This window comes from Zalophus californianus, chromosome 15, assembly GCF_009762305.2.
Source record: "Zalophus californianus isolate mZalCal1 chromosome 15, mZalCal1.pri.v2, whole genome shotgun sequence".
Lineage (NCBI taxonomy): Eukaryota > Metazoa > Chordata > Mammalia > Carnivora > Otariidae > Zalophus > Zalophus californianus.
Window position 1 is genome coordinate 32,689,684 of NC_045609.1, and position 22,353 is coordinate 32,712,036.

Consider the following 22,353-nt stretch of genomic DNA (forward strand, 5'->3'; position numbering starts at 1 on the left):
CTTTGCTTTATGTCTGCGAAAATCCTCCCCAGGGGAACTGAGGGGCAAGTGAGACAGGTGTCCCTGGGAGAAAGTGGCTGCATGGGACACCAGCCAGGGGAGGCCATTTTTGAAGAACCCACCTGCCAAAGAGGTTTGCTGGACTGGGACTGCACTTGGCCTTGAGCAGTTCCCCGGATCTGGTCCCCAGGGGTCCTCTCCGGGTCTCCAGACTTCCTCACAGCCTTCTGAGCCATTGGCAGGTGTGGACAACGGACCGGAGGCCTGCTACCCAGGGCCGCGTCACTCTCCAGGAACCTCAGCAGACCTTCAGTGGGCACCTGCTATGTGTGCCAGGCCCCATGCTCACCAGGCTCGGGAGTACAGAGAGCAGCAAGGCTCCCCTCCATGTTCAGGGGGCTTTCTGTCACTTTTCTGCTTGAACCCACCACTGGTTCCCATTTCACCCTGTGTTAAAGCCACGGTTCTTACCGGACGCACCTGCCCCAGCTTTATTTACCTCCGGGGAGACGGACATGTGAACCCACTGCTCAGTAAGGGATTGGCATGGCCGTTCCTCCCTGGTGTGGGGCGGCTCCAGGGCGGGGACCCCCAGGTGTTTCAGTGTCTGAGACCTGAAAACAAAATGTCATGACTCAGAAGTTCAAACAGAAAAGGGTGAAGTCAGAATTAGAACTTGTTATATCAAACATCTGCCAAATATATTATGACAGTTAGTGTTTGAAAAATTTCCTTTGCATTGTAAGGACAAGTTGTAGGTTAGATTTTCTAGAATTCTTAAGAATTTTCGGAATTCTCTGGAATTCCCAGTATGTGTGATGGTGGCCAGGAAACTAGAAATCAAGAAGCTCGTACAAATTAGTACAATTTGTCATGGCAAAATAATTTTAAAAGGAATAGTCATAAAATCCCATTAAATGTTATGGCTTGTAGGCATTTATATGTGGGTACTCTGTAATACCACTGGGGGCTCTGTGAGACCTTCTAAGGCCACAAGGTGGCCCCTGGGCGAGGTGGGGGCTGTGGCTGAGATGGAGAAAGGGAGTTCGGGGCGGGGGCGGGGGCGGCTGGCCCAGGGGTGATGTTAGGGAGGAGGCTGTGTTTGCAGGGGGGCTGCCCACCTCCTGACACCTGCCCCACCACCCTTCCCTCACTCAGTACCCCCACCACGCGCGCTGGCCTCTCAGCCTCCGGAACCCAGTAAATTCTTCCTCCCCTCAGAGCCTCTGCACAGCCCTTCCCTCCCCCGCCCTGCAGAGCATTCCTCTCCCTCTGCCCCCCACCCCTGCTTTTCCCAGGGTTGCCTCTTTCTCCTCTACCTGTCCCAGCCTAAAGGGCCGCTTCCCCGAAGAGGCCCTCCCTGCCCACCCTGCCTAACGTAGCTCTGCCCGCTGTCTGCACTGTTTCTTCCAGAACTGATCCCACATCTGTGTTTTATTTCTTTATTAGGTTGTTAGCTTACTCAGAGGCAGTGTAGCTTAGTGATTCAGCGGGCAGCCTCTGGCCCCAAAATGTCTAGGGTCGAACCCTGGCCACATTCCTTCCCAGCTCTGTGACCTTTGGCAAGTCACCTCACCTTTCTGTGCTCCAATCTTCTTCTCTAGAAAATGGGGCTAGTAAGAGGCCCCACCTGATAGAGTTGTGGTCCCTACTTAACGAGCCCCATGGTCAGTGGTAGATGCGTGGTAGCTGTTCTCACCACACCTCTCCTGCTGGAACCACACCCGTCCTTTCTGCTGTTGAACCCCAGTGCCTAGCACGGTGTCAGGTGCATTGTAAGAACTCAAATGTTGGCAAATGCTAGTTGTTGAGGGACTTGTTCACCTTCCTTCCCCATTTTACCTGCCCCCCCGCCCAGCTCCGCCAGGTCCGGTCGGGTCTTCCTTGTCAGAGAGAGGTCAGGGTGTGTGCCCCATTACTCTCCCAAATGCCAATGACTTTTGAGAGCTGTGTGTAGACAAGCGTGCGCCTGCATCCCGGTACACCGCCAACTGTCCCAGCATGTGCTTCGGCACGCACGTCCGTGCGCCCAGGGTGTGCACCCGCCCCGGCATGAGCTTGCACCTTGGCCCTTTTCCATTTGCAAGTGAGATTTTTGGCCCAACCCTCCCTCCTGGCTCCTGTAGGCTCCTTCAAGGACCTGGCTGATGGGCATTGATTTAGAGCCTTTCAAAGCCCTCCAGCAAAATAAGAGAGGGGAGAGGGAGAGAATTATTCCCCGTCAGGCCAGGAGAAAAATGACAGTGTGACATGGGAAATGAAGAGGGAAAGTGGTGAGACTCTACACAGACTCTACACAGGTGGGGAGCCTGCAGGAGGGACCAGAGCCGGCAGCCCTCTCCTGTGCCCCCACCCCTGCCAGGGAGTGGGCTGAGAGGCGGAAGCCAGGGCCCAGCCCCCACCCAGGGTCCCTTGGAAGCACCTACCCCAGGCACCCTGGGGCACTTGCACTCAGGGGCAGGGAGAAAAGAGGAGAAGCCCCCACCACCCCCATGTAAAATTGATCTCTGCACCTTCAGCAATAAGCTGCTGACCTGGAACAGGTCATTTAACTGCTCTGTGCCTCAGTTTCCCCATCCGGAGAAACGGGGATAAAAAACCCTCCTCCTGTAGAGAGAAGCACTGTAGAAATGCAAGGCTTGCTGGTCTCCTTTGTCAGCAGAATGACTTGGCCAGGCTGAAGTGACCCCTGGCTTGCCTAAGAGCCCTGCCTCCTGTTGTAAAGCAGGGGTCCCCTTTACAGAGGCTGGGGAAACTGAGGTGACCTGCCCCATAGCACAGCAAGGGCCCCTCGGGCCTTCCCCCCACCCCTGCCCCCTGGTGCGGCTAGGTGCACCCACTCCCCTCCTACCTGTCTGAAGCAGAAGGAGGCCCTGCAGGGCTCAGGGTTCAGTGCCAGCACGGGCCTCTCACCCTGGCCACTCCAGACCCTGCGGCAAGATGGGGGCCCTCGGCCAGGGCAGCCCATCTGTCTGTTCTTGTCTGGTGGCCCCAGAGGCCAGGGCAGCCCATCTGTCTGTTCTGGTCTGGTGGCCCCAGAGACACCTCCGGCTGGGGACTAAGCCAGAGGAGGGACAGATTCTGCTGCCAAAGCCCAAAAGGCCCCACATCAAGTAAGATGAAGGAGCTGACAAAGCCAGGCTGTCATTGCCGAGCGTCCTGGAATTAAGAATGACACTGTCCTGATGCGGCCCTGGGGACCGCCGTCACCACCCCCCTCCCATTGATCTAGTCCACCTCTGGTGCCCCAGGGACCTCTACCACACAGGGCAAAGGACGAGCTCAGGGGTGGGTATGGTTACTGTCCTGGGACCCTGGGAGATCTCCAGGGTGGGAGCTGTCTCAGCCTCAAGGCTGGTGCCGTATGACCTTGAGCCCGACCCATGCCTCCCTGAGTTCTGCTTTCTCCTTGGGGGAGGTAGACGCTAGAGAGGTTTTCTCCAAAGCAGGGGATTGGCAGGCATGGGGATGGGGAGAGAATGGGTTATGGGAGTCGCCCTGGGTTAGGAGGGCACTCAGGTTGATCCCTTCATGGGGTGAGGCTTACAAGTGGGGAACCAAGTGGGGGGCCTGGAGAGTTAAAGGCCCTCCCCCTTCTCAGGCAGGGAGACTCAGCCCCCTCTCTCCTCCAGCTTCCCCCTCCTGCAGCCCCAAAACACCTCTAAACCGGGTGGCTTGTCCACGGCTCCCTTCCCCCACCCTGTCATCCCTGGTGTCACAGAAGCCTAATTCTTTTCAAATTGCCTCACAAAAAGTCCAAAGGAAGGAAGAGAAGGTTTGGGGAGGACCCAGTTCCCCAAATCCAGGGTTTCAGATTCTTCCCAAAGCTCAGCCAAAGAAAGGTTCAGCCTCTTCAGCCCTTCCCAGCCTCCCACAGAATTCCTAGTCCCCAAAGAATTCCATGATCATGGACCTCCTGGGCACCCCCTGCTCCCCCAAAAGCCCATGACCGTGTTACCCCACATGTCTGGAAAGCAGTGACACGAAGATGTACGAGCAGCATGGCCTGCTGGCTGCTAGTGTGGGTTCCAGAGAGACCCAGGACCACTTTGGGCTAAGAGACCCTGGGAGCCTGGCTGAGCCTCGTGTGTGTGAAATGCACATAATTGTAGATGGCCTCACAGGGCTGTGCCCACGGTACTTGTAACTTGCTCAGGGCCTGGCATGTATGAGACACAGCTTCCCATAGACTGGTGTGTGCCAAGTGTTGCTTCTAGAAATAGAAGGCTGGGGCTTAAGTGGGGAAAGGGACTGGCCTAGGGTAAAACTGAGTGAGCGAAGAAGAAGCCGAGGAGCTCAAGACTTCCCCGGCCAACCCATCTTGTGAACTTCCTGCCTCCCATCCCCCATCAGACCCCCTCCTGGAGCCGGGAGAAAGGGAGGGAGGGAGGGAGGGAGGGAGGGACACAGGTGTGAGCTCAGACATCCCCAGGCAGGCAGTGCGGGGCACAGAGATGCCCTCCCCCCCGCTGGGCTCAGTGGAGGATGGGCTCCCTCCTGGGCAGGTGGTGGCCGTGGACCCGGACCTGGGGGAGAACGGCACCCTGGTGTACAGTATCCAGCCACCCAACAAGTTCTACAGCCTCAACAGCCGCACAGGCAAGATCCGCACCACCCACGTCATGCTGGATCGGGAGAACCCCGACCCCCACGAGGCGGAGCTGATGCGCAAGATTATCATCTCCGTCACTGACTGTATGTGCCCCCTCGCAGCCCCACACACCTTGGCGGCGGCCCCTGACTCTCAGGGTCCTGGGGGCCTCTCCCACTGACTTGTCCTCCCTGGGTCCTGAGGCCTGGGTACAGGAGGGCTGTGTCATGATCACTAAGAATGGGGTAACACCCACTTGCCAGTTGCGAGCCCCACAGAGTACCCTCAGAGGGGGGCGGTGGCTGGGGGTGCAAGGCCCGGGCTGCTCCCTGGAGGGACCCCTAGGATGGAAATGTCACTGAGCCTGCCTCCCTCTCCCCACTCCCCTTTCTCCCCGTCCCTGTCTCTTTTGCACCCCTCTTTCCCTCTCCCTGGCACCCCCAGGTGGCAGCCCCCCTCTGAGAGCCACCAGCAGTGCCACGGTGTTTGTGAACCTCTTGGACCTCAATGACAACGACCCCACTTTTCAGAACCTGCCTTTCGTGGCTGAGGTGCTGGAAGGCACTCCGGCCGGGGCCTCTGTCTACCAGGTGAGTTTCCCTTTCCTGGCCTGAGCTCCTGGTCTGTCTCCCTCACCTCATCTCACCCAGCAAGCAGGCGGGCAGAGGCGGCCCTGGGCGCCTAGCCTCATGCTGAACACTTTGCAGTGGTGGGGCAGGGGATGCCAGCCGAGACCACCAGACAGGTCACACCAGGCTTGGAGAGGTAGTGCTCTGAGAGATGTAACAGAAGGCTTCCTGGAGGAGGAGGAGGGGCTTGAGCTGGGTCTTAAATGACAGGTAGATTTGGAGAGGTGGAGGGAAAGCACCAAGGAAGATGACAGAATTCTGGGAAGCCAAGTCAAACAGGTCCTGGTTATGGAGGTCTGGCCCAAGACTCTCAACACCGCAAGCCTGTAGCTGGTTTTAGAACACAGAGAAGGTTGATGGGTGTCGCCCAGGCACCCTGCCTCTGTGGGCAGACCACTCTCCCATCAGCCCCAAAGCAGCTCCACACGGTGGGGGGGGGGGGGGCGTGGTACTCTCCCCACTTGGCAGGAGACTTAAAGAGACTTGTGGCCAAGAAGACGTAGGGCCTGAACTTGAACCCAGCCCCTGTGCCTCCTACTCCATCACCCTCTGTCAAGGAGGCCCTGAAGGGGCTCATTCAGGAAGGATGATGCCCTTTTAGGAACGCTGGAAGGAAGAGCATGGGCTTTGGAGTGTACCCAACATGAGTGTGGGTCCCAACTCCTCCACTTGTGTGCTGTGTGACCTACAGCAAACAACCTCACTGGGCCTCAGTTTTCTCACCTGTGAGATGGGGCGCATACCAGTACCTGCCTGGCTGTGCTGCAGGGACTCAGTCAGACATGCGTGTCCAGCAAGCTGGCACTTGGACTGTGGGAGATCCACGGTGGCCGTGTGCTTGTCGTCAGGTGTCTGTTGTGAGGGCTTATACCTGAGACACAGCGGGATCCAGTGGCAAAGGGCCAGCCTGCTCCCACCCGAAGAAGACAGGTTGCTTGTCAGGATACCACAGTGGGTAACCTTGGTGATGCCCTGCAGGCCTGCTGTGCCTCAGTTTCTTCATCTGTGAGAGGAGATGAGTAGTGGTCTTTGAAGGTCCTAGGGAGCCATCTCGCTAGCGGGGCATTCTCCCAAATGCCCAGCAGGGGGAGCTGCGATCCAGGGAACGGCAGCCAGTCCCTGAGGAGCGGGCCCCCAAATAGGACCGGGCAGGTGGGTGAGAGAACCAGTGAGTGCCCCCCCAAAAGCCCATTCTCCAGGGGCTCAGAGACAGTGCAGACAGCACAGCGTCTGAGCTCACAGAGGATCTGGCTCAGGCATGGAAAGATGGTTGAAGGAGCTGGAGCATTTAGCTTGGGAACTGTCCTCAGAAACAGGAAGAGAGTTCTGACAGGAGCGGTGCGTTCCCCGGTGCCCCCTACAACCTGGACAAATAGTGATTTCCATTGGATGGGTGGGAGAACTTTCTCCAGGAATTAGAGCTGTATGCAGATAAATGAGAAGTAGTGAGCCCCCCATCCTGGAAAGCATTCAAGTTGAGTGGATACCCTCTTGTCCTGCTTGTTGATGGGAGTTAGACTGGATGACCTTGACGTCTTTCACTTTTGAGAGTCTTGGCTTAATCCAAAGCTTTTATTTGAACTGTTATTCACATTTCCTCAAAGGTCTCGAATCTTCTTCTGTGAAACTTTAAATATATCAGGGTCTTGAGTCAGGAGAACCCTTCTAGGGACTAGAGGTGCAGACGGGAATAGTGTAGGGGTTTGGAGGATGTTTGCCTGCCTACACGTGGCCTCAAAAGATGGTTTCAAAATAATAAATCATCAGGTGACTTAAACACTGCACCTTTCTACCATCTTGTTGTTGTCTGACAAAGCAGGGGAGAGAGCTGTTGATCGTTTTATGTAGTGGAGCTGCACATGGTCCAAGGGCCCTTGGAGCAGTCACCGCTGCTTCAGGCCAGCAGCCAGGAAGCCTGATAGAACACGCAGTTCAGAGTCCCGAGCCAGCCAGGATCCATGGCGGGGGCGGGGGGTCGGGGGGGCCTTGCCAAGGAGGAGAACGGGGTTTTGAAGGGGAAGACTATGGGGAGCTAGACCCTTGTTCTCTTGTTCTCGAAAGTGCCTTCCCCCCCCCGCCCCCGCCCGGCCCTCCCGGCCCCACCTGATGTATCCGGATGCCTTTAGCTCTGACGCGCTGCCCTCTTAGCATCTGGGAAGGTGCTGGGAACAGTGGCATGGCTGGAGGCACTGAGGGAAGCGGGCATGTCTGGCTGGAGCTGAGCGCCGGTCAGTGGGAAGGAGGGGGCCCTTCTCGGGGGCGAAGTCCTCCCGTCCCCACCCCTCACGTGGTCCCTGCTTTCCGTCAGGTGATGGCCATCGACCTGGACGAGGGCCTGAACGGGCTGGTGTCCTTCCGCATGCAGGTGGGCATGCCCCGCATGGACTTCCTCATCAACAGCAGCAGGGGTGTGGTGGTCGCCAGCGCGGAGCTGGACCGCGAGCGCATCGCCGAGTACCAGCTGCGCGTCGTGGCCAGCGACGCGGGCACGCCCCCCAAGAGCTCCACCGGCACGCTCACCATCCGAGGTGAGGGCCGGGGGGTCTCCTGCCGCGCGGTGAGCGCACGGGCCCTAGAGCAGTGCCGGGCGGGCTGGGGAGCCCACGACTGTCACCGCTATCCCTGTCTATGTGGACACAGGGTGCCTTGCTAATGGAGTACCCTCCTCCACCACGCCATTCAGCACAGAGCCCTCTTTGCCTCCACCAAGTCCAAAATGCTGGCAGAGCCTTCTCCCCACCGAGCCGCTGCCTTCAGTAGCTGCCCCCCCACACCCCGCCCTGGGCCTGGATCCACCACCAAGGTCCCTGACCCCTTCTAGCGTCTTTGATCCTGCGAACAGCAGAGGTGACTTGCACAGGGGTGGGTGGGCCCTCAGGGTCAGCCGCAGGCAGGAGAGGGGCAGGGCCAAGGCCCCTTACGATTTTTCCTCCATTCTGGTCACGTCCTTAATCCTTGGGACAAAACAGGGACATTGACACAAGCTGGTGCCAAAGGGGCAGAACTAACCACAGGGAAGTCAAGTCCGTACAGAATGTGACTGGCGAGGTGTGTCCTGTTGTCCGGCTCCTGCCGGCCCCGCGGGCTTGGTGCAGGTGGGGGTTAGCTCAGCACAAACATCTGCCCGAGACGTGCCTAGGCGTCCTCTCATCCGTTGGTCCTACGCTTGCCTTGTGGGTTCCTGGTGCCCATTTGGGCACCCGCCTGTGTGCCAGTGACTGACAGGGAGGTGCTCAGTGCTCCCAGAGAGGATTTTTCTCCCGGCCTCAGCAGAAGCCAGGTCCGCAAGCAAGCCCATCATTTCTCCTGGTGGTATCACAACGAGGAGCCCAAGAGGGAAGGTGGGGTCATTTCACTGTGAAGATTGTCCCAAGCCCCATCAGCTGAGAAAACACATCTTTAAGGGAACTTAGACTTTTCTTGGAGGGGTGGATCCTCAAAGCCAGCTGTTTTCCTAGGACCCCATGACGGACTAGGGGTGGGCCCCCCCGAGACCCCAACCCTGCCACTTGCTATGTGACTTGGGACAAGTGACTCAACTGCTCTGAGCTCCTGTCCCTCCTCTGTCTGGTGTGTCTGAGAATGCCTGCCTTGCCAGGGTGCTAGGAGGGGCACACAGGGTGCTGTATGGGAAGCACTTAGCACAGGCTCACTCTCACGGTCATTGCCATCATCATCCCCGCTGTCGTTGTGAGGCACCTACTGGAGGGAGGCCCCAGGGTTCTCTCTCCTGGCATGGCCAGCAGCACCAGCACCAGAGCACCCAGGGAACAGGACCATGGGAGGCCGAGGAGCTCTGATCAGCTCTGCCCTGACCCTAGCAGGCATGGGGACCCTCGGCTCGCCACCGAGACGTGTTGGCTCCCACCGCCTCTGGCACTGGGCTCTCTGGAGCGGAAGCCAGGCCTAGCCCTGTGCACTGACTCTTCCTGCAGTGCTGGACGTGAACGACGAGACGCCCACCTTCTTCCCTGCCGTGTACAATGTCTCTGTGTCCGAGGACGTGCCGCGGGACTTCCGGGTGGTCTGGCTGAACTGCACGGACAATGACATGGGCCTCAATGCCGAGCTCAGCTACTTTATCACAGGTGTGGCCCTGCCTCCACTCCTTCCAGATGTGTGCCCCCGGCCTCCCCCCCTCCCCGAGAGGGTGGGGAAGGGGCCCGAGTCAGCCCTCCACATCAGGCTTTAGCTCCCGTGGGACCCTCCCGGAGGGTTTGCTCTTAGCTTTTCCCAGGGGCTTTGTAGCTGGGTCCCTCTGGCCTGGCTCGCTGGGGGCCTCCCAAACCTATTCGGAGATTGGGGGGAACTTACCGAGGTTGAGTCTGGAGGGAGGTAGAGCCCGTGACTCCTGGGGAGGAGCCCTGCCCCGCCCCACTCCACCCCCACGTCAAGGTGATAAAGCCGTGACGGGAAGACTGTGGTCTTATCCTTCCCCGGGGACCCTTCACTCATGAGAATTCCCATCTGTTTAGAGACAAATGGTTTCAATCTTTTTAAATAAAATGGTTTTAGCTCACAAATACCAAGAAGAGACCTGTGGAGAAATTGTATGAGGCCATGTCCTGGCTCAACAGGAGAAAGGGAGTCATGAGCAATTACTGATGTCTGCCATGACAGTAAGCTCAGTAGGTGGCGGTAAACAGGCCACGTATTAGTCATGCCTGGATTAGAACAGTCACCCAGCGTGCTTCAGTCCCTGACACACCTGAGAGGTGCTGGGATGCTGGGGGGCAGTTCTTTCACATTCCTTAGCTGTCCCTCGGCCATATTACTGGCTCAGTCTTCTCTCCGTCCATGGCCTGCCTGCAGCCACGTTATTCACCCACTCGTATGCACATATGTGTACGCACATGCATTCAGTGCACGCACCAGTCTCCCTGACGCCTCTGCCCCGGGAGTGAGGAATCCCAGCTTCACAGCCCATCCTTGCTTGCGGTGGCTCTCAACCTCTTCTTTCCAGATCTTTCCCTCCCTCCCCTCCCTAAAGTGGCCCAGCACCCTCAGGCCACCTCCTCACAGTGTAGTCCTCGACACTGCTCCAAGAAAGGCTTCGTTATCAAGACTCCCCCCACGTGGACCAGTCATGGTTCAGCCCCCAGCACTGCTTGCACCTCAGTTTCTCCCCCATCCCCTAGGAGCCAGATTATTGTCCCATGTGAATGGTACTTCCGACCACCCACACAGGGGTCAGGGCTTTTCTCCAGGGGCAAACCATGTAAGGACAAGGGAGCACCTGGTAGCTCCCAGGATGATTTCCCAGCGCCCCGAAGTGGCCAGGTTCTGCTGACCCACTGAGAGCCCTCCCAGCTGGGAATCTCAGATTTTAATTTGCTCCTTCTGCAAGGAGCAGGGCAGGGTCCTGGTCCAAGCTAGCCCAAACCCCGTGCCGCAGCGCCCTCTGCTGTCCAGAACACCACATTGCCTGCCAGCTGGCTGGGGAGGGGTCTTCACACTGTTCAGATGCAGTCCCTTCCTGTCCACCTTGGAGAGGAGACCCTCCCACTTCCCACCCCGGCCACCTGCCCCTACTCGTCACTCCGGGGAGCCTCCAGGAGTCCCCACTCAGAGAGTCCAAGATGATGGACCTGGAAAATCTTAGCTGACCCCAAAATCCCTGGCCACCTGTAAAAGCCTCAACCCAGGTTAACTGCTCAGACACTCCCACCAGATGGGCAGGTGGCAGAACGGTGAAGGACGCAGGCTCAGAAATCAGAATGACAAGTTGGAGTCTTACACCCACACTAGGTGACTGTAGCCCAGGGCAACACACGTAACCTCACTAAAGGACGCATTTTCCTCTCTGTCAAGTGGGCTCGTGATAGTACAAACCAGATGAAAGAGTCCACATGAAGTGCCTGGTATGCAGTAGGTGCTCAATGAATGTTCAACCCTTATGATTTCAGGCGTTTGGCACCTCCACCTGAGCCCGCACAGGCCACACCCTCATCCGAGCTTCCCCCCGCCCCCCAGAACCCTGTCCCTGGGCAGGGCTGAATACGCAGCATGGCCTTTTCCTCCCCAACTACCCCTGGAATGTCCTGGCCCAGGAGCAGAGCCAGGGTGCCACCGCCCTTTCCCTGGCGGGAGCCCTGCTTCCTCACAGAGGCCTCATTGTCTTCGGCCCACAGGTGGAAACGTGGATGGGAAGTTCAGTGTTGGCTACCGTGACGCTGTTGTGAGAACAGTAGTAAGCCTGGACCGGGAGACCACAGCCGCATACACACTCGTCCTGGAGGCCATCGGTACTCCCCAGCCCTACCTGCACACCACCAGCACAGCTCTGGGCAGTCTGGTGGGGTGACGCCCAGAGCCAGGCCGTGAGCCAGAGGCTGTGTCTTGACGTCAGTGGAGAAAGGGCAGCCGGACATCCAGTGTATCACTGAGCCCTGGTGGGCAGGAGGCTTAGCCTGCAGTGCTACATGCAAGCCGCTCAGATGGTGGGGTGTAGGCAGATCGCTGCAACACCAGGTCCACGAGGCAGAAAGGGGGGCGGGGGGAGCCCAGAGTACCAGGCACAAAGCCAGGTGGAAACATGTTAGGGGAAGGGCGTGATCCAGGAAGTCTTCTTAGAGGAAGTGGCAGCTGGGAGTGTTTTTGGATCAGTTAGGCGTCTTGGTTGCAAGTTTTAAAACAAACTAACTTAAGCAATATGGGCTCACAAAACCAGTCCATAGGGCGATGGAACTTCAGGTAGGACTGGATTTGGGGCCCAGGTGGTGCCAGGAGGCCTCAGTCTCTCCACAGTGGCTAGCTCTGCTTCCCATGTGTCGTCCGCACTCTCTGGCTGACAGAGTGGTCAGTGGTTGCTGCAGCCCTGACCTGAATCCTTCCGGGTTCAAGTGCAGGGGCAGGAAGACAGCACTTGTCTTTGCTGGTCTTCCCCGCTGAAGCCCCAGAGGAGCCCCGATGGGCTCATCTGCCCCAGTGCCTGTCCCTGAAGGCCTCGTCGTGCTCAAGGGAGGAGATATGTACTAGTTAGGCCTAAATCACAGGCCCGTCCCTGGTGCCGGGGGATGGTCAGACCTGCCCCGAAGCCCAGGCCTCCTCAGGGAGGTAGGGTCCTCAGAGGGACCTTCTGGACTGGAGTTTGCCTGCAAGAGCAGGATGGTGCGGCTGGACAGACACCTGCGTGTCACCACCTTGAAGGCCAAGTCGGGTTTCAGTACGTCGAGAAGCAGGGAGGACCTTTCAGGCAGAGGAACCAGACCAGGCAGAGACCTGGCTATGGGAAAGAGGGTGTGGGTGGGTGGGTGGGTGGGTGTGTGTGTGTGTGTGTGTGTGTGTGTGTGTGTGTGTGTCAGAAACTGGCTCATGGTGTGATGTACACTGGGGAGGAGGCTGCACTCAGTAGGGCCCACTGGTAGAGGCCTGAACATTGAGCCCGCAATTTGATCTCTGGTCTCCAGGTGGTAGGGAGCCCATGAGGGCCCTAGATGGGAAGAAGGGTGTGAGGAAGCCTAGGGCCCCCTCCTAGGAGCACCCAGTTCGACATCTGTAGTACGCTGCGGGTGAGAGGGAGTGAGCTTTCTGTGCCTCCCCCTTTCCAGCCAGCAGCCCCTCCCCAGCCCACCCCATGCCCATATGCATCTCCCCTCTGCCTTGCTCTCCTCGGGAGACCCCTCATTCCCGCTGCCTCAAGCACTGTGTGGCAGGAGGAGAGGGCTCAGGCTCAGGACTCGGATGGGGCCTGGAGCTCATACTGTCCCCAGCCGGGCCAAGTAAGCAGGACCTCCAGGGCAGTGGGAAGCTGGGCTTGGAGAGGAGCTTAGGAGGGCAAGGTCATCTACCTCGAGAGAGGCGACTGTGCCCCGGCATGTGGTCAGCCAGCCTGGGAAGAAGGATAGAGTCACCCCCTCATCCTCAGCCAGTGCCAGCTACTTGTACACCTCCCTGGGGTGACCACCCTCGCCCGGACCTGTAGGACGGGGCACACGCTCCTTCCTCCAGGGAGGGCAACCTGACAGCTGGGTCACGTCCCTAGCCCTGGGAGGGTCCCATAGGGAACCAAGGGGGCACAACCCCTGGACACCTTAGGCTTAGAAATCAAGCAGGGCTTGTGGCCCTGAGTGTCCAGGGCCCAGAGGCCCAATCTGCCCCTGCAGGCATGTTTGACCCATCTCTTGTTCCATACAGAATCACAGTGAGGTGGGAACATTTAAAAATCAGGAGATTTTATGTAGAAGCTCAGATGTTCCCTTTCTCTGAAGAAATCAGAAGACCTCGTGTCTCTAGGTCCACCCTCGGCCTGTCCACTGTGGACTGGAAGAGAGCCGAGCTGCCCTTTAGGGTGGGCCCTCGCATGCGTGCACCCACGGGTCTCCCCCGCCTGGCCCTGAGAGCCGTTGGCTTGTGATCTCCGTACCTGCATCTGTCTCCTCCAGCTGCTATAACAAATTACCCCAAACTGGGCAGCTTAAAAGAGTAGGGATTTATTTCCTCATGACTCTGGAGTTCAAAATTAAGGTGTCAACAGGGCTATATTCCCTCTCAAGGATCTAGAGGGGAATCCTTCCTTGACTCCTCCAGCTTCTGGTGGCCCGAAGTATTCCTTGGCTCGTGGCTGCAAAATCCAGTCCGTGCCTCTGACTTCACGTGACCTTCTCTCTGAATCAAACCTCCCTCTGCCTTTCTCTCTTAAGGACCCTTGTCATTGGGTCTGTGGCCCACCCAGGCAGTCCAGGATACCTCAGCTCCAGATTCTTAACTGTGTCCCGTCTTCAAAGACACTTTTCCCCAATGAGTTTGCACTCACAAGTTGCCAGGGACCCTGACATGGGTCCATGTTCTGGTGGCCACCACAGAACCACTTTGGGCCTCAACTCCCTCCTCTGTAATATGGGGCTGATAATGACAGCACCTACTTCGCATGCTTCTTGTGAGGACTGAATGAGTTAGAATAGCGCCTGGGAGAGGGTAGGCATTGTTAGTGTTATTCTCGATCTAAAAAAAGGAAAGAGCCACCTCTTACAAAGGCCAGAGTGGGTGAGATGAACAAGACACATGCCCAGGGGATCTGCCCGTCAGGCGGCTGCTAACGACCCGTCCGCCTTCAACTCCCACAGACAACGGCCCCGTAGGGAAGCGGCGCACGGGGACAGCCACCGTGTTCGTCACCGTCCTGGACGTGAACGACAACCGGCCCATCTTTCTGCAGAGCAGCTACGAGGCCAGCGTCCCCGAGGACATCCCTGAGGGACACAGCATCGTGCAGGCAGGTGGCCGTAGCCCCCCTGGGGCAGCTGGTGGGCTGGGGGCAGGCAGGGCTGCACACACGCTCGGTGGCATGGTGGCCTGGGTGCCACCTGGAGGGATGGAAACAGGAGAAGGTCCAGCGGCTGCCCTGGAAGTAGCCAGGCACCCTCCTCCCTCCCGGGGAGAGCAGGCCTTTAGTTTCAGCACCCTGGCTCCCCCCAAAGACAGAAGGAAGGCCTTGCCTGCCTCCCGTTCCCCCAAACCCTCTCCTCTTCCCCCACGCCACCCAGAGGGCCTTCCAGAACAGCAAGGGGATGGAGCTGTCACATTTGCCCAGAAAGGAGGTGAGGGGAAATAGCCAGGGCCCAGCTAGGCCCAGAACAGAGAGGCTTTCATGGGGCCCTTGGCCAAAGCTCCCCTCTTGGGAAGTAAACAGGCACATGAAGAAAGAGCTCCTTTGCCAAGGGAGCAAGACCGACAGCTATGAGGCTCCGAGGGAGAAAGGGGAGGACCCAAAAAGGGAGGCCTCAGTTGCTGGGTGGGGAGGGAAGCCGGGGCTGAATTACCCTCTTCACCAGCTGTGGAGGCGGAGACTGAGCCAAACACGGCAAATCCGGGCCTGCCCCCTGGGGCAGGCTCCCAGGATCGGGAGGGGCTGAAAGTGTGTCCAGCTCCCTGCATCGGGGCCAAGAGGCTGGCAGGAAAGGGGCTGGGAACAGGGTGCTGACTCCCAGAGGCCCAGAGAGTCCAGGAAACTGCAGAGATTTGCCAGAGGCCAGGGGTGAGTTCCGGAAGGAGGAGCGAGGAGGCTGTCTTCCTCTGGGGCTCAGCTTCTCCTCTGGCCTCACACCTGCCACCCCACTCACTCACAGTCTCCCAGGACCACAGTGGGGACACGTCTCCTTCCGGCCCTCCGAGAAGCCTCACCCCCACCCCTGGTCTCCAGGAAGAGAGCACCTAGTGCTGGGCCGGTGACTGTAGGCCAGATTCATCCTGGGATGAGACAGGGAGGCCCTGGGCAGGGAACCAGGACAAGGTTAACAAGCTGGAAGGGGAGAGGGTCCCAAACGCCCGCGGAACGAGGCCTGCCCCACTTTCTAAACCTGAAGAATTGGTTTCTATTTACCCAACACGACACAGCCTGAAATCCTAGAGCCCAGGACTGAGACAGGGCAGCCCCAGTGCTCCCTCATTTCTAAGGGAGAAATTCAGGCATTAGTGACTTCTCCAAGGCCCTGGAAGTTTCTGACCAAGGTGACCTCAATCTTTGAAGGTACAGGGGACCTCACCAACATGCTTGGAGACAAAGCTTCTGTCTAAGGGCATGTGAGGGAAGATGCTCCCCCACCCAGGACTCCTTAAGCTTTGGGGGTGGGGACACACCCAGCTGGGGCCACCGTTCACTCAGGAAATAGAGACATAATTCATACTTCTGTGCGTGGAGCTGGTTATGTGAGAGGTTGGACACAGTTTCACTCTCTGCAAGCTCCCAGGTGCGTAGGAAGGAGGAGACATAGATGTGGGTCGCCCACACTGCCAAGAGGAAGTGATCCCTGCCCTCCGTCTGAGAGCTGGGAAGGGTAGGGCTGGTTCCAGGCAGGAGGTGGCTTTCAGCTGGAGAGCAAAGATAGCCTCACGGAGGGGGTGCCTTGCACAGCGTAAGCCACAGCCTGGGGAGGGCAGGTAGTTCAGTTTGTGTGGAGTCTTGGGTCAGGATGAGGCTGGAAGGATAGTTTGGAGCCAGGTCCCAGAGGGCACTGAACATCAGACCAGGAAGCCCTGGCTTTCTCCAGCCAGCAGTTGGGAACCAGGGATGGTTCTGGAGCTGGAACCGTTGGGAACAAGTGGCAAAGCTGGAGCTCACTCTTTGAGAAGACCTGGCTGGCTGCACCGTGAGTCACAGCAGGGGGGCTGGGGCAGCCCTGTGGCTGGGCACCAGGTGGCCCTGGCCAGCTGACTCTCTGGGGCAGGAGGTAGGCAGCTCAGAACCCTTCTGCCTACTCTCCAAGTCTGGGACCCAGAGTCACGGCCCTGTGGGGAGAGTTTGGGGGTTTGGAATGCTGAGAAGTCCACTCTAGGGTGGGATTGCTTTGGCAGGTAGCCAGTCAATGACGCAATTGCCAGAAACTCAGAGAGCAGACCTAGTGTGCTCCAGGTTTGAGGTGCTGTCCTGGAGAGGTCTGGATCCTCCTACCCCAAAGGGAGGATGCCTCCTGCCCTGCATGAGGCAGGAGCACTATGATGTGTCCTCAGAGCCCAGGTGGCATCACGTCTAGCTTCTGGCATTGCCTCCCACCACTCTGACACAGCACGGCTCCTGGCCTCTCAAGGAGCTCCTTAACCCATTCTCAGCCCCTTCCTGGTCCACTGTAACAACGTCAGCACCTTCGGGGGGGGGGGGGCGGGCGCCAAGATGGCAATGAGCTGGGTAGTGGTGAGAGCCTCCTGCTTGCCCTCCTCCCAACGGGCACCGGGCATCTCACCCACCACAAGGGTGCTGGCTGCGCCTGGGGATTATCAGGCGAATGCTGGTGGGGCCCAGGAATTCCAAGGAGAGAAGTCCCTGGCTTTCCTCTTGCCTCGGGCACTGAGTTGGCACAGAGGGCAAGACAGTACCTTGCCCCCCATGTGGGCCGAGTATTTCCGTTGGCTGGAGGGAACCTTTGGCCATTTGGCAAGTCAAACTGGAATCCACGCTGGGCTTTGGCACCTGGAGGGTGAGCAGGACTTCTGCTGGGGAGCAGGGGCACTGCTTCCCGGAGGTGGCTGGTGCCTGGTTGCCGGAGGAGGGTACCGGGGGCTGCAGTTCACACCCTCCGGCCGCGCAGTCGGCCCAGCCGTCTTTCAGCAGGCAGCAGCTGGAGGGTCTGCAGAGAGGCAGGTCCTCCTCCCAGGGCTGTGTCTGGGAAAGGCCACGGGCCTGGGCACAGAGAGGACCACTGGGGCTGAGCGTGTGGCCCGCGTCTGTCCGCAGCCCCTGGTTCCGGGCTCTGTCCGAGGCAGGAGGGTCCGTGGCTGGGTCCGGGAGGCCGGAGCCGCCCCATCACATCTTGGTGGATTCCGTGCAGTCGCAATCGTGGGTGACATCGCAGCCTGGCAGGGGGCGTCGGGGAGCAGGCCTGCCCCGGCGGAAGCTGTGCAGGGAGTGGCGCAGAGAGCCCAGGCGCTTCCAGAGCCTGAGCTGCGGCTCGCTGGAGCTCCCAGGGTGGTGGGGCATGCACTCCCGAGCCCGGCGCTGGGCCGGGTCCAGCGCGGCTGGTCTGCAGAGGGTCATGAACAGCAGACAGCTGGCCAGCAGGAGGAAGATGCAGGCAAGGACGATGAGCATGGGGAGGGGGTCAGCCACCTCTGTGGGGCTGCCCGGAGTGACAGGAGCTGTGAGGAAGGCCAGGAGGCTAGGACCCTGTGTGCTCATGGCTCCTGCAACAGGAAGGGGACAGGAGCTCAGAGGCAAATCAGCTGGACCCAGGGCTGGCGAGGGAAGGGAACGTTGATGGGAGCCGGGTGCTGCTAACCTAGCTGCAGAGAACGTCATGGCCATTTTACAGGTTAGAACAGTGAGGACCAGAGAGGTTGACGAGTGTCAGGTCACACATGGAGCTGGGCCTGAACTCAGGTCCGCTTTCTGCTATATCCCCTGCCCACCGGCTGCAGAGGAGACAGGAGGATAATGCCTCTTGGCCTTGAAAAATCAGTTCTCATGAATTACAATAGTCTTACACCTGAAAACCTGGGAACGTACGACCAACTCCGTCAATAGGTTGCTCTCTGGCCTGGAACGAGTCATCAATTATAGGATGCTGCCGCTGGCAAGGACCCTGACAATTATCTAACGTTGGGGCTGTAAACTGGGGGCCCATGAGTATTTTCATTGGGTCCTTGTAGTGTTTTTATAAATTTCAATTAATTGTGACTATTTTAAAAGTAACAGACCAAAACCCAGGAGATTTCACATAAATATCTGGAAATCTGGCTTCTCTTGAAATTCCAGAATTTCGGCAATGGCAACGCAGGGCCAGTTGCTGCCTGGCACCCTGTAGAGGAGGCCAAGCAGCCGTTGTCTCCTTCAGACAGATCTGGCCCCCAGATCACCATACTCCCCTTCCCACAGGTCCACTACACGCCTTATTTCACCTGCCTGCTCCCCTGGACATTCCTGTGGGTGCTTACTAATGCAGCCCAGCCTGCTCCCATGACAAGTAAGGAACCTGAGACCCAAACAAGGGAAGGCCAAGCCCAAGCCCACACTGTGAACCATGGCCAAGCAAAGGCCAGAATCAGGTTTCCTGACTCCTGCCCTAAGGCTCCCAGTCCTCTGGGATCATGAGCCACTCCTAGAACAGGTGAAAAATAATCCACAAAGAGAGCTTCAGAGTTTACAAGGTGGGGCTCAGAACGCCCCCCCCAGACACCAGTCACCTGTTAACACTCATGACCATCCTACTAAAGGGAGCTCAGCAGAGGATCTTTGGAGATGAAAAATCAGGCTGAGCTTCTGGTTGAATATGTCTGGGGATGCAGATGACAATACTTACAGAGCCTGGCCGGTAGGTAATGTGAGACCACAGAGGGCTGGTGGCAGGTCTACTCAGAGAGTGTCCTTGCGGAAGTGGCGGTGCCTCGCCCAGGCTGATGGAATACAGGCCCAGTGTAGTCGGCCCTTCCGGTTTCCCAAGAGAAGCCAGAAATTGCCTGGATTTTTCAGGCAAATGTTCCTGACATTTAAATGTTGACAACTCATTCAAATTTGGTTAAAGCAGGAGACAGGCGGGGAAGGGAGGATATGCTGCAAAGTAAACAAACTTGACCCCCCAAAAATTTGAAATGAATTTTCAAATATCTAAAACACTAAAACAGGCCACACAAAACACACAAGTGGGCTACCTCCAGCTCTCAGGCCAGCATAGATGATCTTTGATTTCTACAAACACAGGACAGGAAGTCCCAAAGAGGGTCTTAATAAAAAAAAATGATCACTTCTTTCTTTTTGACCTTGGAGACGTTCCTGTGATGAGGGATGTCAGGTTGCCCTCCTTCTCCCCCAGCTCTCGGCTTAGAATAAACTTACAGTTGAGTTTCTAGCATGGTGCCCAGCAGAGTCACGCCAGGGCTCTGTATGTGGAGCGCTCTGTGTCAGGAGCGCTATGATGCGTCCTATCATAGGCAGCGGGGAGCAGAGAGGGGCCACTCGGCCCCCGCCCTCTGGAGCCCCCCGTCCCCACCCCAGGTACTCACCAGCAGCGGCAGGACCTCACTCCCAGCTCCCTGCGTTCAGCCTCCTTCCTGCCTGCAGCCTCGCCCTGCGCCCAGCCAACTGAGAGCATCCAGGGCAGCCCCTCCACCTCCCACCCATTCCCTGCCGCCACTCCTTCCAGCGTTTTCAAACAGAGCACGACCCCTCCCAGCTGGAAATTTTGATGCCCGTCTAGCTGCCCACGGCCTCTGCCTTTCAGGCATTGGGCCTAGAAAGCACTCTGGCTGGGCAGCCATACGTGGGTTGGCCCGCCCTTGAATTTGAGCACAGAGAAGGGATGGGGTGTGCCCACCACCATCTCCCACAGGGAGAAAACTGGCCTTCTAACCTCCCCCAGGCAGTACAAGTACATGGCTGGGAGTAAGAAAAGGGCAATCAGAAATGGGAGAGGTCTCTACCCTGTTAGCCCTGATATTATGGCAAGGCCCTCCCGTGGGTCTGGAGATCCTATCAGGCTAGCAAAGCTGGTCCAGACTTTGGTCCCAGGGGAAGAAGCACTTTAATAAAAAGATAAATGAGGCTATAATTAGCATTTTAGTAGTTTTCTTGGAAGCAAGAGATTCTAAAGCACTTGAAAATATCAAGCCACCCTCCCTGGAACACACAGCAAAACCAGCTGCCAGGTCCTTTTACAGCCCCTCTGATCCACCAAGGGCCTGCTTGCAGGGAAAAGAGGCCCCACCAGACCAAGGTTTGGAATAGTCTTGAGGGCAGTTGAAGCTTCTCCCTGCCCGCAAGCCCAAGGCACATTTGGCAGGCCCGGCTCTGGACATATCTCTGCAGGTCCAGTCTAGAAACTTCTTTCTTCCCTCAGAACTCCGTTAATCCCAGAACACATCTTGCTGTGCGGCCTTGGGCTAGTCACTCTCCTTCACTGGGCCCTGTTTCCACTCTCTACAAAAGCAGAGGGATTCCCCAGGTCTGAGCGCACCCTCGCCTCCTCCCCAGAGTACCCCAGCAAGGGTCTGGCCCCACTTTCTTCACCAAGGCTTTTCCTGCCGTCCCCCGAGCACTGACCTCAGAGCCAGCGCTCAGCAGTCCCAAGCTTGGTGGAAAGGTCGTCTTAGCCGTCCACGGGAGGGCCAAGGAGCACCGGGTGCCAACCGCGTCCCCAGCCTGCCCTGGACTCTGCCGTGCCCTGTGCCCCTCAGTCAGCCAGGCTGGGCAGAGCGGGCCGTCTTCACTCACTCTCCAGCTAGCCCTGGCTTTGTCTGGAAGAGTTGGGGCCCTGCCTTGGGGGAGGGGACAGCCAAGAGGGTAGGGATGGCCACTGGGCCAGGCAGGAGGAGAGGGGAGCCGTGCAGAGGAGCCGGGTCGCTCCCAAGCCCTCCCGGGGCCCCTCTCCGGCAGGTCTCCTTGGAGCCCTCACAGGGGCCAGGGGGGAGGCACTGGGGAGGCACAGGGAGGGTTTCACAGCCCCCGCAGCGGCTCTCACCTTCCCCCATCGGGGCTTTGAATGGTATGGTCGGCAGCCAGCGCCTTGCTATTCAGTGCCTGCCAGCCTCCGGGTTACCCAGGAGAGGGGACAGGAGACAGGGGCTGGGTTACAGCCCAGCGCAGAGGGGTAGGCCCTGGCCGCTCCCGGGCCCCTCCTCCCCTCCTGCGTCCCTGGGCCCCTCACTTTCCAGGCTTACCCCTCAGCTTCCCAGAAAAGCACCTGCCCTTTGAAGGTGTCTGGCTGCAGAAGTGAGGGGTGAGAGACATTCTCAAAGGTCCAAGAGATCTTAGGGCAGAAAGCACGGGATTGAGGGACAGCCGTGGCTTGCTCCTTATAGTTCGGGTGGGCCCTTGGAGCCCCTCCAGGTGGTGGCTCTCCAGCCCTCCCCACACCACACACACCACACACACACCCACACACCCCACACACACAGGCACACGCCCCTCCCCCAGCCTTTCTTCCCGGAAGCCAGAGCGTCCCCCCGCAGCCTCCCCAGAAGCCAGCAGCCTGCAGAGGAGCCTAAGTCTTGAGCAGCTTCCCCGTCAGGGACCCCCCCCCGCCCCCACCGCCTGCCAAGGTCCCAGAAATACAACACTGTGGTCACGGTGCCAGGGCCATTGCTCTAGAGACTGAGGAGATAGCAGTGGACAAAGGCCCGTCCTCTCGGCGGGAATATAGCCACTGAGCAAGGATGCAGTATGTCAGCAGCTGATGGGGGTGGGGACAGCCTAGGTATTGGAGTGGGGAATGCAATGCCACATACAGCGCTCAGGGAAGGCCGGACGAGAAGATGACATTTGAGCAGAGACCTGAAGGACATGAGAGAGCGAGCCTGCAAATATCTGGAGGGAGAGCGGGCCGGTGGGGGCAACAGCCCGCACTTGGCATTCAATATAGAGAAGGAGATCGGAGTGGCCGGGGCAGAGCAGGTGAGGGGGGTGGTGAAAGATGGGCTCACATACTCCCAGTTCTCACCAGAAGGAAGATGGACTTGCTCTTTCTCTCGGCCCAAGGTCCAAAGTCCCGGCGAAGGATGAGATTGACCCAGTCTTGACCAGGTACCTTCTCCCGGACCGGTCACCACTGGCCATGGTCCATAGGAAAATGGCAGCTCCAGCGCACAACACAGAGTTGCAGGGAGAGAGGCAGAGAAGAGGGCCGATCCAGAAGAAGTGAGAGGTCCAGGGCATCACAGAGCAGTTCACCACCAATCGAGACAACCTCCCGAGGCCCCGGGTCTTCCCAG

The 22,353-nt window shown here is 58.2% G+C and overlaps 2 protein-coding genes across 4 annotated transcripts in view; one reads left to right on the top strand and one right to left on the bottom strand.

The window, feature by feature from the left end:
- The window catches only part of CDH23 (cadherin related 23), a 414,708-nt gene that overhangs the window by 302,814 nt on the left and 89,541 nt on the right, over positions 1–22,353 (top strand). The window contains exons 23-28 of the mRNA XM_027587690.2: positions 4,506–4,695; positions 5,036–5,181; positions 7,529–7,748; positions 9,156–9,308; positions 11,352–11,465; positions 14,286–14,434. Of these exons, the coding sequence (XP_027443491.2) occupies positions 4,506–4,695; positions 5,036–5,181; positions 7,529–7,748; positions 9,156–9,308; positions 11,352–11,465; positions 14,286–14,434 (972 nt within the window). The remainder of the gene's footprint in view (positions 1–4,505; positions 4,696–5,035; positions 5,182–7,528; positions 7,749–9,155; positions 9,309–11,351; positions 11,466–14,285; positions 14,435–22,353) is intronic.
- C15H10orf105 (chromosome 15 C10orf105 homolog) lies at positions 16,304–22,203 on the bottom strand. Of its 3 annotated transcripts, none has more exons than XM_027587730.2 (2): positions 22,083–22,203; positions 16,304–17,835 (listed from the first exon to the last, which is right to left on the bottom strand). In XM_027587730.2, exon 2 carries the CDS (start codon positions 17,828–17,830, stop codon positions 17,459–17,461), a length of 372 nt encoding a protein of 123 aa, XP_027443531.1. In that variant the 5' UTR covers positions 17,831–17,835; positions 22,083–22,203; the 3' UTR covers positions 16,304–17,458. The 3 variants fall into 3 exon arrangements, with proteins under 3 accessions (XP_027443531.1, XP_027443526.1, XP_027443539.1); XM_027587725.2 differs by lacking the exon at positions 22,083–22,203 and adding an exon at positions 20,687–20,870; XM_027587738.2 differs by lacking the exon at positions 22,083–22,203 and adding an exon at positions 18,951–19,041.